Genomic DNA, 20,093 nt, shown 5'->3' with positions numbered 1-20,093 from the left:
AAAAGAACATATTTTATAGAATGTCGGTTGTTTTGCATCCATACTATGGTAGTCAATGAGTTTCAGTGTTGCTTAAAAATATCTCATACAGTCTTGGAATTACATGAGGGTGAGTAAATACATTTTTGGGCTTTTAACTTTATTTAAACTCCAGTCTAATCCTCACACAATGTTTTTGAATGGGTTCTGAAGACAAATCACATATCACTTTTATGGTGCTTTTTGAAGTTTTAAAGCCTTAGTTCTCATTCACTGCAATTACATGGGGGAAAAAATATCATTTGTACATTTTTCCATTTATCTTCGAAAGCCAGAACATCATCAGGATTGGAATGCTATGAGGGTGAATAAATGGAAATACAGTTTTTGGGTGAATCACTCCTTTAAAAGAAAGCAATAAATACAATGTTTAGTCATCTGTTGTCTTTCTTGATGTTTCAGCTCCTTAGAGTTCAATGTTTATTTGATCTTCAATAACCCAACCTTGATTTTGCCCTAATCAGCTTTCAACTAACTAAATGTTTTTTTCCCTCTGCCACCTTCTTGTCTGCCTCCTCTGCTTTTCCTGTTTTCTACACTTTCTTCACAAGGAGTCACACATGTTAAAGAGGTTTTTCACATCCTACAGATGGCTTCTGACCTGAACTGTACAGCAGGTATCTGCTGATAAATAGAAATATCCCTTCTTGTTTTTTTTTGTGCAGCTCTTGCATTATTTCCTATCACATCTTCCAGAAAGAGTTCTGAATTTGCATTCTGTGGAGAGATCTTGCAAATTATTTACTTTCTTTGAATGTTTGCTACTTTAATAGCTGATGCAAATGATATATTATGCAAAAATGACACCTGTTAGTGAACAGCGTTAAAATGGGACCGCTGTCTGTATTTGTATGAACAGGTGGAAACGCTGATGGCCGCTTTGACGTGGAAAGGGCAAGTGGCACAGTCATCATCGCTGGCGCTCTAGATGCTGAACGGCAGTCAAATTACAACCTCACTGCTGAAGCAACAGATGGAACAAGATCTATCAGCACTCAGGTGTTTTGTCTATAATGGCACTTACCAAGAAATTGCCCATGTATTTATAAAATTGGAGCGGTTGAATAATGGATGGAGGATAAGAAAAATGATGCACATCTTTGCTTTTGACAAAGATTGTATACGCGTGCACCTGTATTATGACAGGATAATTGTTCTGTTGCTTAGTATTACCTATACATTCCGTCACTGCTCAAATTGCAAAAACCTATTTAAAATGAACAAGATTACATGCCACACAATGAATGACAGATTTGAATTTCTCAGAAAGAAAACATATCATTTTGCTTTTTCCTAAATGCTTGATATCTTAACCTCTTGATCACGTTTCTAAAAAAAAAAATAAAAAAAATAAAGAAGTACAGATTTTAGTTGTATCCATTTAATTTCTTTGTCTTGCTACACGTGACATTCCAAATCGAAAGATCAGGTTTAATCTCAATAGAACATATTCAGTTTCATGTCAAAAACATAACTCAACTAGCTGGAATGTACCCTCCTCCTGCATATTGCAATACTAGACTTGGCTGGAGTCAGGCTCTCTGGCTGTCTTTCTAATGTACGGGTTGCCTTTGTCCTTTTGTGATGGTGTGAACATACCTCTCCTTGGGCGATACCTGCATGTATCAGCCAAGCCAGCCAGCCTTATCAGGTCACAGTGCGAGACTCATCCATCAGTGTGAGCAGACCCAGAGGCAAAGAATGATGTGAGAGGGAGTAATGTTTTAAAAGAGAGCTCCGTTTCAGCCCTCAGCCCATCGCTCCTGTTGCAGAGAGCATGCCCTCCAGGAGATTGCACTCAGTACAGTTTGTCATCCCATAATGGGCTTCTTACTTGTGGGCAGTTTCAGGGTCTGTGTGAATTACAGATTTTCATAAATGTGACTCTCTCTGTGAAATCCAGGCTAAAGTCTCAAAATCTAATTATGAGATAACAAGCATCAAAGTTTGATTTCAACCATTAATTTCACTATAATTTCAATCTGAAACATGGCCTTACTCAGTCATTATTAAAGATATAAAGGTTACATTTTCAATGAATGTTCTTTACCTTATGAAGGATGATTTTATGTAGAAAACAGTAAATCACAAAAAAAATTACTTTAGCTGGGTTTTCACAGAGAGGGTCACAAATTTGTGTCTCAGGTCAAATAATATGCACTGGGCGCTCTTATGTTCTGGTTGTTTGAGTAAACACACATTCTCCAAAAAACATGAATGCATTTACAGTGTGATGAACTTAAAATGTGGATTTTGGACATATGCTATGATTTTGAAAAAAGTACTTCCTTAAAAGCAGCTGAATTTTTCCCATTTGACTCTCAACTGATCTCACTGCCACTATGGTTACTACAATAAATAATATATAATATAATGTAGTATAATAACTTTATATCACTTCATATATTACTTTTTATATAATATAATATAATATAATATAATATAATATAATATAATATAATATAATATAAATATGTGTTAACTCTATAAAGCCTGACAATAATAGTCAGAAAAATGTATCTAAAGCCTGATGTATCATATTTGATGCTTACATTTTCCCATTATTTTACTAACAACTGCTGTATTGATAATCAAGTAAACCTGAGTTGCTTTAGTCCAGTAAGTGTTCATCTTGAAATATCACTAATAATATAAAAGTTATTCTTATGTTTACTTTTTAAAAAATCTATAGAAATTTCCCAGCAAAAAGTTGTTTTTATAATTAAGCTAAAAGGCCTTTTACTTGGTAATAAAGTATAAACTTATAGTAAATTGTGTGTAATTTAAAGACCTTAGAAATTTGTGAATTAAATATGATACAGTAGGGCTTTAAAATGTTATTATAAATGCATATATGCCATATTTAACTGTGTGGATTGTAATTTGTTAAACAGGTCATAATTCACGTTATTGACACAAATGAACACCGCCCCCAGTTTGGACAAAACCAATATGAGATAAGTATTCCAGAGGAAACTCAGCCTGGTATGAAGATACTGGAAATAAATGCAACAGATAAAGATGAGAAGAACAAATTATCCTACACACTGTTGAGCAGCACAGACTTATTCAGCCTGAAAAAGTTTCGTCTTGATCCTGCAACAGGCTTTCTGTACACCGCTGAAAAACTGGACCATGAAACCGTGCACAGACATATCCTCACATTAATGGTAAGGCCATGTATAATTCACAGAGAGGGCCACAAATTTGTGTCTCAGGTCAAATAATATGCACTGGGCGCTCTTATGTTCTGGTTGTTTGAGTAAACACACATTCTCCAAAAAACATGAATGCATTTACAGTGTGATGAACTTAAAATGTGGATTTTGGACATATGCTATGATTTTGAAAAAAGTACTTCCTTAAAAGCAGCTGAATTTTTCCCATTTGACTCTCAACTGATCTCACTGCCACTATGGTTACTACAATAAATAATATATAATATAATGTAGTATAATAACTTTTTTTATATAATATAATATAATATAATATAATATAATATAATATAATATAATATAATATAAATATGTGTTAACTCTATAAAGCCTGACAATAATAGTCAGAAAAATGTATCTAAAGCCTGATGTATCATATTTGATGCTTACATTTTCCCATTATTTTACTAACAACTGCTGTATTGATAATCAAGTAAACCTGAGTTGCTTTAGTCCAGTAAGTGTTCATCTTGAAATATCACTAATAATATAAAAGTTATTCTTATGTTTACTTTTTAAAAAATCTATAGAAATTTCCCAGCAAAAAGTTGTTTTTATAATTAAGCTAAAAGGCCTTTTACTTGGTAATAAAGTATAAACTTATAGTAAATTGTGTGTAATTTAAAGACCTTAGAAATTTGTGAATTAAATATGATACAGTAGGGCTTTAAAATGTTATTATAAATGCATATATGCCATATTTAACTGTGTGGATTGTAATTTGTTAAACAGGTCATAATTCACGTTATTGACACAAATGAACACCGCCCCCAGTTTGGACAAAACCAATATGAGATAAGTATTCCAGAGGAAACTCAGCCTGGTATGAAGATACTGGAAATAAATGCAACAGATAAAGATGAGAAGAACAAATTATCCTACACACTGTTGAGCAGCACAGACTTATTCAGCCTGAAAAAGTTTCGTCTTGATCCTGCAACAGGCTTTCTGTACACCGCTGAAAAACTGGACCATGAAACCGTGCACAGACATATCCTCACATTAATGGTAAGGCCATGTATAATCTTCTTTGTCCTTTACACTAAGTATTAGAAGAAAAACTGCTGCTGGTTGTTACAGTACAGTATGTCATATTATTCCAGGTTAGGGATCAAGGCGTGCCTGTGAAGAGTAATGTTGTGAGAGTGATCATCAACGTGGAGGACAGTAATGACAATGCACCATGGTTTACTAGCTCTCAGTACACCGCCCGTGTATTTGAGACAGCTGCGATTGGTTCATCTGTGTTACAGGTCACTGCTCTGGACAAAGACAAAGGCCTAAATGCTGAAATCCTCTACAACATAGATTCAGGTACAGCACAGCTCTACTAACACTGCACTATTATTAACACTGTATTCTTATACAGATAGAATTGCTGTATAAATTGCCAGTGAGATGATCAACGCAATTATAATATTTCTTAATGCATTTTTTCCCTCTTTCTGATGGTATAGGAAATTATGGAAATTCCTTCAACATTGATCATTCTTCAGGCATTGTAACAGTTGCAAGAGAACTTGATCGTGAATACAAAGACCAGTATGAATTGGTAATTAAAGCATCAGATAAAGGAGAACCTCCTCTCAGTGTGGTTACAACCGCCAAGATCACGGTCACTATCTCGGATAATACCAAGCCAAAGTTCCCCTTCAGTTCAATATCAGCTGAAGTCAGCGAATCTGTCCCTGTTGGGAGTTTTGTAACTTTAGTTTCAGCCTTCAGTCAATCAACCATCTACTATCAGATCAAAGAGGGAAATGTGAACAGCGCGTTGGACATCAATCCAAACTCTGGTGCTGTCATCACAAGGAAAAAGCTGGACTTTGAAACCCTTTCGTCATATAAACTGATTGTGCAAGGTTCAGACATGGCTGAAAGGTCAAGCAGTGTCATAGTAAACATTCATTTAAAGGATGAAAATGACAATGCTCCTGTTTTCACTCAACCTGAATTTACTGGCTTCATCAGTGAGTCAGCCATTGTCAGAAGTGTAGTTCTGACTTCTCAGAATGTTCCGCTTGTTGTTCGTGCAACAGATGCAGATCAGCACTCAAACGGCAGGCTTGTCTATGAGATTATGGAGCCATTTGCTCATAACTATTTTTCTATCGATTCTGGGACCGGAGCTATTCAAACTCTCAGCAATCTGGATTATGAGCAGAGAAAGGTGTTTGTCTTCCGAGTCCAGGTCCATGACACTGGAATGCCACGTTTGTTTGCTCGAAACACTGCCAATGTGACTATATACGTCATTAACATCAATGATTGTACTCCAAAATTCACTCAGGATTCATATGAGACAACACTCCTCCTTCCAACCTACAAAGGAGTTAAAGTAACAACAGTAAAGGCTACAGATGAGGACTCACTGCCAGACACCAAACTGCACTTTGAACTTGTAGATGGCAACATAGCGAACAAATTCATGCTTGATCCAACTTCAGGTGATATTTTTGTGCAAAATGCCACACAGTTGCGGAGCAGGTACAGACTGACAATCCAAGTCTCTGATGGAAGCTTTACTGGCACTGCAACCGTTAAAGTTAGTGTTAAAGAAAATAAAGGTCACAATCTGAAGTTTACTCAGGAAATTTTCACCGCCTATGTGCAGGAAAACTCAGTAGAGAAGAAAACCCTAGCAATTCTCTCTGTAGTTGGAAATAGAGTCAATGAGCCTTTGTTTTATTCTATTCTCAACCCTAACAGCAAATTTGAAATGGGACGCACATCTGGAGTGCTCTTCTCCACAGGCATCCCATTTGATCGTGAGGAGCAGGATTTGTTCGAAATCCTTGTGGAGGTTACAAAAGAGCCAAAGTTAAACAGTACCGCCCACGTGCTTGTGAGAGTGCACATTGAAGATGTGAATGATAATGTCCCCGTCTTTGTAGATCAGCCCTATAATGTCATTGTTCCAATCGACAAAACCGTGGGTTCGGTTTTCAGGAAGGTGACCACTGTGGACAAAGATATGGGCAGAAACGCAAAGGTTACGTACCATTTGAAAGGGCATGATAAATATTTTCAGGTAAGCCCTTCTGGAGAAATCTCTCTTAAGAGACCTCTTGAGCTCAAAAGCATTGGCAAATTCGTCATTAACATCACCGCACAAGACGGAGGTGAATCACCACTGTTTTCAAAAGCAGAGGTTGTTATTTCAGTGGTAAACAAAGCTACACCAATGTTTGAAAGACCTTTTTACGAGATTGAAATCCCTGAGAATGTGCAAGAACGTACATCTATACTGCAAGTCGTAGCCAATCAATCTGCAGGACCTTGTACAGTCTACAGCATCTGTGGGGGAAACCCATTCAATCAGTTCTACATTGATTTCAATTCAGGACTCATTGAAGTCATCCAGCCATTGGATTATGAGGCTCATCCTGCATATCGATTATGCATCCAGGCGACAGACTCTTTAACTGGGGCCAACTCTGATGTTTTTGTAGATATCATATTGGAAGACGTCAATGACAATGCACCCAAATTCGAAGCGGCAGTATATAACATCAGTATCTCTGAATCTGCTGTAATTGGAACCTCGGTGCTACAAGTGGTAGCCATGGACTCTGACACAGGAAGCAATGCAATATTGTTTTATCAGTTGTATGAAAAGGATGGAGCCACTTCAGATCACTTCAGAATAGATGTTGAGAGTGGAGTCATATGGACTGCAGGACTATTGGACCATGAAACCCAATCACAGCATGAACTTATTGTAAAAGCACTTGACCATGGAGCATTTCAGCTGTCTGCTGAGGTCCAAGTGATCATATATGTAACAGATCTTAATGACAACCCACCTGTTTTTGCACACCAGCTTTATAATGCCACAATAAGCAAGCTTTCTTCTCCAGGGCAGCTTGTGACCTGTGTTAAAGCATATGATGCTGACAGCCATGGAAGCAGTCAGCTTGAGTATGCTATTTTGTCTGGAAATGACAACAATATCTTTGCCATTGATGCATCAAGTGGAGAAATTGTGATTGCCAACTTCAGCCAACAGTCTCTTGAGCACTTCTACAGTTTAATTTTGTCAGTAACTGATGGTGTTTTTAGTCGTACTGCTGAGGCAAACATCTATATGATGGGCGAGAACAGCCACAGCCCATCATTTACCCAGGATGAGTATGTTATTGAGCTCGCTGAGAACTCTCCAGTTGGTACGTTGGTTGGACAAGTTGAAGCCACTGACAAAGACCCAGGGATATATGGACAGTTGACATTATTCATTGTAAATGATATCGCCAGGGATAAATTTACCATCAACAATGATGGCCGGATTTACACAGTAGAGAGTTTTGACAGAGAAAACCCAGAGGAGAAAACAATTAGCATCAGTTTAATGGCTCAAGATGGCGGTGGTCTATTAAGCTTTTGTACTGTTATTGTAACTCTCTCTGACGTGAATGACAATTCACCCAAATTCAGGCTTTCAGAATATAAAGTTACTGTGCCAGGAGATGCTCCCAGTGGTACGACAGTGATCAAAACATCTGCAGTAGATGAAGATGACGGAAGTAATGCTGATATCATTTACACTATTGACTCTGATATAGGGCACTTTGAAATTCATCCACTTAGTGGTACAATTATCACAAAGGAGAGTCTAATTGGGCTGGAAAATGGCCTCTATTCCTTTCTTGTGAAGGCTAAAGATTCTGGAAGCCCACCAAGGCAATCTGTTATTCCCGTTTCAATTAGAATAGTCCCCCCTGAAACATCAATCCCAAAGTTTGCAGAGCCGTCACTGTGGCTGGAGCTTTCAGAAGACCTGGCTGTCGGAAGTGAGATGGATATCTTCCAAACCGAGAACGAGCGGCCTGTGATCTACAGCCTTGTTGGCGGGAAAACTCCTGAGAGTAACAAAGATGATGTCTTTGCTATTGACAGCAGTACTGGAAATCTTACGCTCACAAAAAGACTAGACTATGAAACTATTAAACGTTATCAGCTTGCAGTGCAGGTCAGAGATGCTGAATATAGGATGGAAATTGTCTCAGTTATAGATGTGAGTATCCATCTCAAGGATGTCAATGATAATAGCCCACAATTTGAGTCCTACCCCTACCAGTCATATATTGTTGAAAACCTACCGAAAGGGACTTCTATAGTGCAGGTCAAGGCAACCGATCTGGATTCCTGGCTGAATGGTCAGGTCACTTATACTCTGCATGAAATCCAGGAGCGGTCTGACGTTCTGGAGATGTTTGCAGTGAACAGTGAGTCGGGCTGGATAACCACCCTCTATGAGATAGACAGAGAAAAGACAGACCGATATCAAATCACAGTGCTGGCCACAGACCGAGCCCAAGGGCTACAGATGACAGGCACTACTGTTGTAGAAGTGACAGTTGTGGACACAAATGACAACCCTCCGTTATTTACTGAAGCAGTTTTTAAAGGCACTGTGAGAGAAAATGAATCCACACCAGGTTCTGTTGTTACTATTCTCAGCTATACTGATTCTGACAGTGAGGAGGTCAACAGGAGGTTCAGCTGCTTTATCACAGGTACACTGTCCATGCTACTAAGTGAAACCAGTGAGATTCATAAGATTGAAGAGATCACCATAAATGTCATCATTTACTCTCCCTCATGCTATGTGATATATGGAAGCCTGTTTCTGCCACTGACTAAAAAAAAAAGGAAATTGCAATGTTTTATTTCACAATTCTGACTTTTTTCTCACAATTCCGAGTTTACATCTTGCAACTCCAATGTTTTTTTCTCAAAATGGCATGATATAAACTTGCAATTGTGAGTTATTGAAGTCAGAATGGCGAGATATAAACTTGCAATTCTGAGAAATAAATGTGCAATTCTGAGAAATAAAGTCAGAATTGGGAGATATAAACTCACAATTCAGACTTTTTTCCCCCAGAATTGAGAGTTTACAAAATAAAAAAAATAAAAAATAAAAAAAACTTTATAACTCGCAATTGCAAGTTTACATCTCACAATTTTGAGAAAAAAATCTTAATTGTGAGAGATAAACTTTGAAAAAGAGAAAAGTTTGATTCGCGAGTTTATATCTCACAATTCTGAGACAAAAAAGTCAGAATTGTGAGTATATATCTCGCAATCACGAGATGTAAACTCGCAGTGCAAAAAGAAAAGTCATGAGTGAGAGATAAAAAGTCACAATTACCTTTTTTATTTTTTATTCAGTGGTGGAAACAGGCATCCGTAATAACATGTTTGTTCCTGTAATAGAAAAAGAATGTCCATATAGTTCAGACTGCCCAGAAATCAAACCATACAGTGTTCCTCAAATCATTGGTCATCTAAATTAACGCTTGCCTAAATATAAAGACAGTTTAATTTAAGATGTTTATATTGTGTGCGTTAAATATTATGCATCATGAACAGCATTTTCAGTTTTAGGTGAACTATCCCTTTATATTTGACAACCCTAAAAATATATATATATTTTTTTTCCCCCTTTTTTCCTTCTTGACCGCCTAAAATCCCTTTGCAGCCCCCGGTACCAGTTTGAAAACACTTTGTCTAAAGCCATATGATAACTTTTGTGTGAGAAACAGACCAAATTTTTATTTTTAGGTGAACTATCCCTTTAAGGAAATTGGTATTTGCATTTCAACATGGTAATTTTGTGAGGTATTTACTATTTATTAACCTTTGGATAGTTAGCAAAGATATTACAGAGCTAACGCCAGAAACTCAATTGCTGGACGTTATGAATAATCTATGATATGTATATGAGTGTTCTGTATTAGACAGAAGCTGATTAGAGATATTCAGAGAATCTTGTTATTGTCCTCAGTTTCATTACATCGCCTGATTAGTATCTTGTATGCAGCTAGAAATACAATGAATCCCCAAGCTGTTTAAAATGATGCTAAACGCATGATGATTTGACTGCTAATCTCCTTATTAAATATTTCTGATTAGACCAAAGTTAATTTTTCCTCGTTTAATGTATTCAGGTGGAGACCCGCAGGGCCTGTTTGATGTGAAGCACACAGATGGTGTTTGGGTGGTCGCTGTCAGCAAAACCCTGGACAGGGAGGAGAGAGATTTCTATCTTTTAAACATCACAGCCACCGATGGAACCTTTGAGACAAAGGCTACCGTCGAGATCACTGTCCTTGATGCAAATGATAACAGTCCTGTTTGTGAGAAGGCATGATATGTATATTCATTAGCCCCTGAGCTCTTTATTCTGAACTGTGCAGAGAACTTTGAATTAATACATTTTAGACACATTACGCATAGACACATTTTTCAGAGAGAATTTCTTTTTTACAGACTGACTTCTGCAGTGTCAGTTTGAACTGAAATCCACTTTTGTTCTCAGGATGTGTATACTCAAACTGTTCCTGAAGATGCTCTTGTTGGAAGACAAATTCTTCAAGTCTCAGCCACTGATGCAGATATCCAGTCAAATGCGGAAATCACGTACCAGCTGAGTGGCAGTGGAGCTGAATCATTCACAATTGATGCCAAAACAGGTAAAATGAGCAAATGGGAAATATATAGCCATTTAGCCTGCATTTTTATCTAAAGCAAGAGGTTAAGTGTCTGATTCAAGGACATAATGGCAGTAGCTCATTGATCACTCCTTGCCTGGTTCAAGCCCACAACCTTGTGTTTATCATTGCCGATCTGTATCGACTTGAATGCATTCAGTGTTTAATGTGAATAGCAATTTTCCTAATACCTATTGTTCCAAATCCGCTTTACATCGAACAGTCCCTTATAACCCCCAAAAAGCGAAAAAGCCAAACATGACAATGGCAAGGAAAGAGTGTTTCCATCCTTCTCTTGCCAGCATGTTTAAAGAGTACATATAAATGTTTTAAATTAAACCTACTGTTCAAAAGTTTGGGGTTGGTAAGATTTTTTTTCAAGTTTTTTTTTTTTTTTTAAATATTTGTTAATCTAAATCTCTTATGCTTGCTAAAGCTGTATTTATTTGATCACAAATAAATAGAAATTTGAAAAAATAAAGTTAGAAATGTGAAATTTCTGTTGTATTATATGTAATTTATTGTCATTTATTCCTGTGATGGCAAAGCAGCCAGTGTTGAGTGTCACATGATCCTTCAAAAATCATTCTAATAAGCTGATTTGATGCTCAAGAAAGGTTTGTTATTATAATTAATGTTGAAAATAGTTCTGCTTAATATTTCTGTGTAAATTGTGTTAGATTTTTTTCAGGATCCCTTGATGAATAGAAAGTTCAAGGGAACAGCATTCATTTGAAATAGAAATCGTTTGTAAAATTATAAATGTCTTTACTGTCTCTTTTGAGTTGTTTATTGAGTCTTTGCTGAATAAAGTTATTCATTTCTTTAAAACATACTGACTCCTAAACCTTTCAAGAGTAGTGTATATATTCGTATTTGTCTTCTAGGGGCAGTGAGAACACTGGTAACCCTGGACAGAGAGATGACAGATGTGTACAACTTAACTGTGCGTGCAGTGGACGGAGGCAATCGTTTCTGCCAAGCTTCTGTGTTCATCACAGTCGATGATGTTAATGACAACGCCCCCAAATTCACATCTGACCAACATCACATTAGTATTTTTCATAATACACAACCTGGGACATACGTGGCACGAATAGAGGCCTTCGATGCAGATATTGGTATGAACAACTTTTCAACATGATCATTTCTGTGGTTTGTGCAAACTCCCTCATACAATCATGAAGAACAATTTGTTAGATTGTAGTCTATTGTTTCAGCAGTGTGTATCTTGATTGAAGCAGTTGTTGCATCAGTAGTTATTAGTCTGTGCCATCTTTTGCTCTGTGTGGCATTTCATCACTCTCATCTTCACTCTGTGTGTAGCATTCTCTGACAATAGAACAATTGAATATAATCTTTGCTCCTCGTGCAAAATTGTCTTTGCTCCCTGCGAAGGGAACAATTACTTTCTTGCAGTGGTCTGCACTCTAATTTTCTGCAGATAATTTGAACTTTCTGCCTCGGAATTAAAGTTCAGATCACTTTTTTCTCCTTTGTAACATCTCAAGTGCCTGTTGCTTGTTTGATCTTCAAATTTGTAACATTTCAATTATTTTTGTCCATCTGGGCTTCAGTCTCAACACTAGAAGATTGCGAGATGCCCGTCTTCTTTGTTCAGATGAAGTTACGGGCACGCTTTCCATTCTCTTCCGCATCATAACTCTTTAAAGCTTGGTCACTTGAAGGCCTGTCTGTCTTGCAAACACTATTGTGGGCACTAATGACTAAAGTAAACAACTACCCGGATGGATGTCTTGTAATTAGTGGTTCTTTCAGAAATTACCATCAACAAGATGTGTTTGTGAGCATTTGCTGATTGTAGGGGAGATTGTGAAGTGATTAATTTCAATTCACTCAGCTGTCATTGTAGGATTTTCATAGGCGTTAATTAGTCAGAGGCAATTAGGCTGGACGACCGGGCAACACCAACAACAAGGTCTGCTCTCATTGCACTAATGAGCATATGAACAAGTATGTATTTGTATATAAACTGCAAATTAACCCAACAAGAAGCAATCAGATCATATTTATGCCAACCTGCCCCACTATGACATGAAACAGACTAGAGGAACAGGCTCGTTTTTGCATCCCTTGGGTTTTGTTGCAAGTCAGGACACTCAGAAAATGTTATCATTTCAACCCACTCGTGAATTATTGATATTCCTCTGCCCACTTCTACTCAATTTAAGTCTAATTTTTGAACTTGTTTACTCTGTGTCTTTATTTGAGGCTGCGTTTTTGTCATGAAATATCATGAATTTAATTACAAAGAGCATAAATCACAGCACAAATCACTGTTTCTCTTGTTTACAATAAGTGTGAAATTTATTTTTGATGCCAAAAGCCGAATGTTTATAAAGAGGTCACTGAAGGTACACATACTGCATGGGTCTTTTGAGAAGATATATACTGTAAAACATTTACAACTTACATTTTAATAACACTTCAGCCTATCAACTAGTTAAACAATTTATTTTTTGCCTTCAGGAAAGTAGCACTGTAAAATGTAAACAAAAGGTTTGTAATTATTATTATTACAATTTTCAGAGAAAAAATTTAAAAATGCTATAGTAAAAACCTGTTAACCGAGTTAACTGTAAGTTACCTGACCATATACAGTGAAAAACTGTTAATAGTTTAACATCACATCTAATTTTACAGTAAAACTGAAGTAAAATCTGTGAATTGACATATAGTTTACCGTGTAAAAAGGTTGAAAGGACATTCTCAGAAGTCTCTGTGTGAGACATCATTATTTTTTTATTTAAATAGTTTTATTTCTTGCTTTTGTCATCATAATGTACATTAGGATGTTTCGTGTTACACTTTCTGTAGTTTCGTGTTACACTACAATTTATTTTAATATTTTAATACCCTCATAGTATTTTGTTTTTGTGTTTATGACCAAGTGCACAGTCTACCATATTTTGTTTTTATGGACAGGCCACTTACAATGAACCCTGATTCATCGTGCCTTTTTCATCACAGGTGCCTGTTTTTTTTATTTATTTTTTTTTTATTGTAAATTTAACAAGATCAACCCACAAATTTTTTATAGTTAGTGGTTTGAGGGGTGGGAGCCGACACCTCTTATACAGCCAACAGCATCACAGCTTTGGCATATTAAGCTATTTAAACAACTATCCATAAATGGTATATTGTTCACCAACAAAAAAATGTAACTCAATTTTTGCTATAAAAAAGGGCTTTCAGTGGGGCTTCTGTGAACACTCAATAGGCTAAATTGACTTTTTCAATGATTCACAGAAATATGAACGCTAGAAAACACTACAGGGAACTGAAAAAAAAAACTACTCTAAAGCAGGCTGCTTCCACCAACAACCACCTGTTCCCATCCTACACATCAGAGACCGAGTCCCATGCTGCCACAAATCCAATACGGGCCGTCAGAAATCTAATGCAGACCTCCAGAACTGACCTTTCCTAATACTCTTTCTTCTTTCTTTATCTCCAGGGATGAATGGTAAAATACGTTACACATTTGAGGACTCTGCCGGAGGTCTGTTTTCAGTCGAGGAGAGCTCAGGAATTATCAGTTTAGAAAGGTCCCTGGACAGACAGACGAAGGCCACACATGTGCTGAGGGTACGAGCGACAGACCATGGCTCTCCTCATAGACTGTCCTCTCTCAGCTCTGTGGTGGTGACAGTGCTGGATGCTAATGACCATCCACTGGCGTTTGAGCACAGGGAATACGTTTCCACACTACCTGAGGATGTTACGATAGGGACAAAGCTTCTGAATGTCTTTGCTGCAAGCAGGGACCGGACAACATACTCTATCACCAGCGGCAATGAGCAAGGAGCTTTCCGAATTGATTCACAGACAGGTGACACACACAGTTTCCCCTCTGATGATGTGACTCTGCTGTGGCTTTGGGGATCTAGTGAATGTTTGTGTTTGCAGGTGACATCTTTGTGATGGAGCCGCTGGACTATGAGGTGTCTCCACAGCACTACCTGACAGTGAAGGCCACCGCCAGAGGGAAAGAGTCACTCAGTGACATAGCTACTGTTACTGTTCACCTCCTTGACATCAATGACAACAGCCCTGTGTTCAGCCAGAAGATCTACTCGGCTGTAGTCAGTGAGGACACCAAACTCGATAGCACAGTGCTGATGGTAAGTGTTTTGCATGTGTTTGCATTAAATTACACCATATCTTTGAAGTGGTCCATAGTGTGGGCAGTTATGTTTTGCAGTATGTATGGCAGTTATGTTTCAGGTTCTCTCTACACTTACACGTCACAATATGCTCTGTTTTTATAGTCAACAATTTTACAACCACTTATTTGTCACAGTGTAGCATTTTCACAGATAAAAAGCCAAACAAACAGAACACCCCTAAGCCGGAAGCAGCTGTTTTTAGCTGGTCTCCCAGCTTGACCAGCTAGAGAAGTAGTCAGAACCCCTCTAAAATTAGCCTCTAATCCAGCAATGAACAGCTATAACCAACCAACCAGTTTAGGCTGTTTTTTCTGTTTTTCTCAGCAGAGACCCTAGCAACCCCATAGCAACATGCTTGAACATTCGGAACACCTTATTAACCATATAACACCATAATGGCAAACGACCCTGAACAACCTACCAACCAGGGGTGCGTTTCCCAAAAGCATCGTTATCTAACTATGTTCGTTAGTTCCATTGAACTCTATTGGTAACGACAGAACTTGCGACCATAGTTGTTTTTGGGAAACACACCCCAGTTCTCCAAGAACAACCTAGCAACTGCATAACAACTTACTTAAGAGCCCAGAACACTCCAACAACCACATAGTAAAATGCAAAAAAAACACTAATGACATCCAGGGCCATACACAAGTTTTTATAAATACTGAGGTCCAAAAATTGAGGTTTTATATATATAACAAGCATTAAAACTATGTCAGTGGGTAGTAACATAAATTGTTTGTTATTCAGAAAACAGATTCTTAAACATCAGAATCAGGTTAAATATTTGAATAAATTATTTACACTACAAACTGGATATACAAAAGGGTTGTATATCAAAAATAATTTAGTGAAATAATTTAGTCAAATTATACGTAATTTCATCATTTTGGATTTGAATTATAGAAATGTGTCTCGAACAGTACATGAGCGAAATGGGTTTTATATTATGAATTTGTATGAGCATCTAAGATCAGATTGCTTCAGCAACATGTTTCTTTCCTGAATTAATAAATGTTTTCAAAGTCTCAGTGCTTTTCACATAGGGTCAACTGATATTTTATGCATGTTTTATGAAACATTTTCTTTGACAGATAAATTTATTGAAAACTAGGTATATAGTTTTTTTTAATTCATTCACAATATGTACACATTCATTAGGCTATTAATCTTATGCATAATATGCTGAAAACGGCTCTGTTAATAATATGTAAATGTAAATCATAGCCTATATTCAATTCAAAAGGAGAAATTAGACAAAAGTTAGTTTGCATCCCTGATTATACAGTATCTGTGAGTTGTTTATCATTTATATCGCAAAACAGCTATCAAATATTAACTGTTTAGCTTCATGCATCTTATCTCACACTTTATGGCCATCAACCGAAGAGTCGCACTGGAATTTGACTCAGCAGCCTTTGTGAAAAATAAAACCCGCCTTCTGTCATCTTAAACATCTTGACATTGATGAGCACTATTAGACCACTGAGGCAGATCATTAGAAAGTCGGCTATCTTGACGTTGTGCGATATCCTTTGAAGCACCAAAGTAGAGTTAATATTTATTTATTTAATAATTATACATACCTTGGAAAAAATAAAGAGGCCCAGACCTCGGGACCTCAATAGTAAGATGCTAAAAACACACAGAACAACACCCTGGCATTATGCCAGCGAGTTCTGGGTGAGCAGGCACCACATTAATCTAGTTAAAATTATGAAATTATGTTTTGATTGTGTTGCTACACCACTATATAAATGTGTGGCATATGGTTTATGTGAGATAAACAGATTTTCATCAAGTGTAATGATCCCTGTCCTTAGGTACTTGCGAATGATTTTGATGGGCCTTTAAACAACCGAATCCGCTATTCCATTGAGAACAACAACCAAACGTGTCCATTCATCATGGATGCAGTCAGTGGTGAACTGCGACTGGCCCATCAGTTGGACAGGGAAAAGGTAATGCTTTTTGAATAACGTCTTCCTCCTTCATTACATCTTCACAGGCCTTGACAACAGTGTTCCTAATTCCTCGGAAAAGCCAAGGATGTCTCCATCATTTCTGCCTTTTTCATTTCGGTTAAATTAGGTAGCGAGTTACATGCTGACCGTTCTGGCTTCCGACAGTGGAAATCCCCCCAAATCCGACAGCGCTGTAATCAACATGACCGTGTCTGATGTGAATGATAATCCCCCTGTCTTCTCTCAGGCTAACTACAGTCTCATCATCCAGGCAAGACCACACTCTCCCATAGAGTAGAGCAAATTAAATCCTACACTCTCTTTCCTAAACTCCATGCCTGAGTTCTCAGTGAGAGGTGATGTTGTAATCTCTCAGTTCTTTTGGAGTGATTCTGGATATCTTTCTCTCCTCTGTAGGAGAATCTGCCTTCAGGGGCCGCTGTGTTACAGCTCAATGTGACAGACAACGACTCCCCCCAAAATGGACCTCCTTTCTCCTTTAGTATTTTGAAGGGTGAAGAAACAAGCCCCTTCATCATAGATCAGCAGGGTGTGGCAAAGACAACTGGACCACTGAGAAAGGGTCAGCATATACTTCAAGTGCAGGTGAGAAGTGAGCTTTTTTCATTTGTTTGTTGTGTAGTAGGCCTTCAGGAGAGTCTTACAGCAGTGTTTCTCAAACTGGACTTTATGGACCCCGGTGGGTCCCGAATAAATAGCCAGTGGACCCTCACTGATAGAGTGCAACAGTGACTTCTTTAGCAGAATAGGGTTCCCCAAGTATTCGTTTTCCTCTTGAGAATTAGAAAATAATAGCCTTAAACCCAACCAACCAACTGAATCAAAGCAAAAATGCATCTGAAATCATAAAAAATACAAGGTAGTTAACCAGGGCCTGCAGACACTTTGGGCTCAATGCAAGGTTCCATGGCTTAGACATGTTGGACAAACTATGCATGATTAGAGGATGATGGCCTGATTTGCTGGCTGAAAACAGCATTAATTTATGTAAATCTAAAAAAAAAAACCAAAAAAAAAACATGCATAAGTCTTTGATTCCACCCGTTAGTGGAAGATTTCATTGTGTTATGCGATGCAGACATTTATAGAGTCATGTGTTGAAAGTTCCCTCTTGTGTTGAACAAGTGTCATAGCAGGCAAGTAAAAATACTTGTACCGTCTTCCTCTCCACAATGTTCAGCCCTATAGACCTGAAATACTGGCAGAATTTTGGTTAGACACATCATTTTTTAATAACTTATAGACCAATTTTATATTTCATATATAATATTATGATGTCACTTTTTACATTTTTTCCACCACTGTTCAAAAATATGGGGTCAGTAAGACCCAATTAAAAAATAAATAAAATAATAATAATATTTGTAATTCAGCAAGGATGCATGCATTAACAACAAACATGGCAGTAAAGACATATAAGTAATTTGACAAAATATTTATATTTAAAATAAATGCTGTTTTTTTTATTAAAAAAATATATCCTGAAGAAATGTATCACGGTTTCCACAAAAATATTAAGCAGCCCACCTTTATTAAACTATAACTAAGAAATGCTTTTTGAGCACCAAATTAGTCTTGTAATACTGGCAAAATTTGGTTAGACACATAATTTTTAATAACTTATAAACCAATTTTATGTTTCATGTATAATATTATGATTTCACATTTTAATTTGCACTAATGTTCAAAAATTTGGGGTCAGTATAAAATATTAAGCAGCCTACCTTTTTTAAACTATAATAAAGAAATGCTTTTTGAGCACCAAATAAGCATATTAGAATGATTTCTGAAGAATCATGTGACACTGATATATTATATTATATTATATTTTTATGTTTTCATTTTAAAATATTAATTGCTTAAAATTTTAATTTTTGAATGTTTAAATATGAATTAATTGTATGTACTTTAACAAATATTCTGTCACATATTATATATGTTTGTTAGGGTTATTTATGAAAATTATTGTGAGCCTTAGTTTACCATAGTTTAAAATTAAAAAAGAAAATCTTCTGTATGTAATTTCAGGTGTCTGACAATGGAAGGCCTCCACTGAAATCAGTCACATCTGTCAGTGTGCTTGTAGTACAGACGAGTGTGTATCCTCCATCTGTGCATTCTCTGGATGTTTTCATCATGATCTTGGAAGATGAGTATTTAGGAGGCACGCTGGGCAAAGTCCACGCCACAGATCAAGATGAATATGACACGCTCACATTCAGTCTGGAGCCACAGTCACACAGCTTGTTCTCCGTCGTTGGCACGGATGGCAGATTGTTTGCCCGCGGAGGCTTGGACGTGGGTCATTACCAGCTTAATGTCTCAGTCAGTGACAGCCGTTTCTCAGCCTTAGCCAGTGTCACAGTGAACGTGCTGCGGGTCACAAAGCAGATGCTGGACAGTTCTGTTTCTGTGCGCTTTGCTGGCATTGCTGCAGAAGATTTTATCCAGGACCACTGGAAAAACCTCCAAAAAGTGGTGCGCAGTGTCGCCGGAGTCCGCAGGGGTGCCCTGCAGTTGATCAGTCTACAGTCTGCAGAAACTGGCGATGGCCTGGATGTTCTTCTGTGCTTTGAGAAACCAGGACGAGGTGGCAGCTCGCTGGAAGCCTTCTCTCAGAAGCTCAGCTCTTCCAGAGCAGCCATCAAAGAGATGACAGGACTACATGTAGTGCGGGTTTTGAATAGTCAGTGCTCAAGCTCTGAGTGTCCTGGTAGCATGTGCAGACGAGTGGTGCTGCTTAACCAGACCAGTATGGCCATGTACAGCACTGCCCGAGTGAGCTATGTCACACCCAGACACCACATGACAGCCAAATGCCTGTGCACAGGTATGCAATGTTACGGTCATAAACTGGATACAGTAATCTGTAAAGTTGTTGTTTATGAATTGTAATATTTTAAAAAACAAAAGTTTTTTCCCCACAATTGTATTATATTTTTAGTAGGGCTGTCAAATTAACTGCACCAAAATAAAAGTTTGTATTTACTGAATATATGTGTGTGTACTGTGTATATTTATATGTATATATAAATAAACACACATACATGTATATATTTAAGAAATATTTACATGTATGTGTGTGTATTTATGTACACATATTACTATTCACAACACACACACACACACACACACACACACATGTTGTGTTTCCATGTTTTATGG

At 37.4% G+C, this 20,093-nt stretch overlaps 1 protein-coding gene across 1 annotated transcript in view; it reads left to right on the top strand.

The window, feature by feature from the left end:
• Nucleotides 1–20,093, top strand: part of fat1b (FAT atypical cadherin 1b) — a 39,881-nt gene that overhangs the window by 10,487 nt on the left and 9,301 nt on the right. Inside the window, exons 6-19 of the mRNA XM_016446384.1 lie at nt 591–656; nt 899–1,038; nt 2,934–3,209; nt 4,358–4,568; nt 4,712–8,770; nt 10,208–10,404; nt 10,579–10,732; nt 11,638–11,871; nt 14,229–14,603; nt 14,681–14,895; nt 16,767–16,904; nt 17,035–17,178; nt 17,325–17,513; nt 18,957–19,758. Of these exons, the coding sequence (XP_016301870.1) occupies nt 591–656; nt 899–1,038; nt 2,934–3,209; nt 4,358–4,568; nt 4,712–8,770; nt 10,208–10,404; nt 10,579–10,732; nt 11,638–11,871; nt 14,229–14,603; nt 14,681–14,895; nt 16,767–16,904; nt 17,035–17,178; nt 17,325–17,513; nt 18,957–19,758 (7,200 nt within the window). The remainder of the gene's footprint in view (nt 1–590; nt 657–898; nt 1,039–2,933; nt 3,210–4,357; nt 4,569–4,711; nt 8,771–10,207; nt 10,405–10,578; nt 10,733–11,637; nt 11,872–14,228; nt 14,604–14,680; nt 14,896–16,766; nt 16,905–17,034; nt 17,179–17,324; nt 17,514–18,956; nt 19,759–20,093) is intronic.

This window comes from Sinocyclocheilus anshuiensis, unplaced genomic scaffold, assembly GCF_001515605.1.
Source record: "Sinocyclocheilus anshuiensis isolate Anshui unplaced genomic scaffold, SAMN03320099.WGS_v1.1 scaffold227, whole genome shotgun sequence".
Classification (NCBI taxonomy): Eukaryota; Metazoa; Chordata; class Actinopteri; order Cypriniformes; family Cyprinidae; genus Sinocyclocheilus; species Sinocyclocheilus anshuiensis.
The sequence above is the reverse complement of the archived record's forward strand: the minus strand, read 5'-3'. Positions and strand labels throughout refer to the sequence as shown.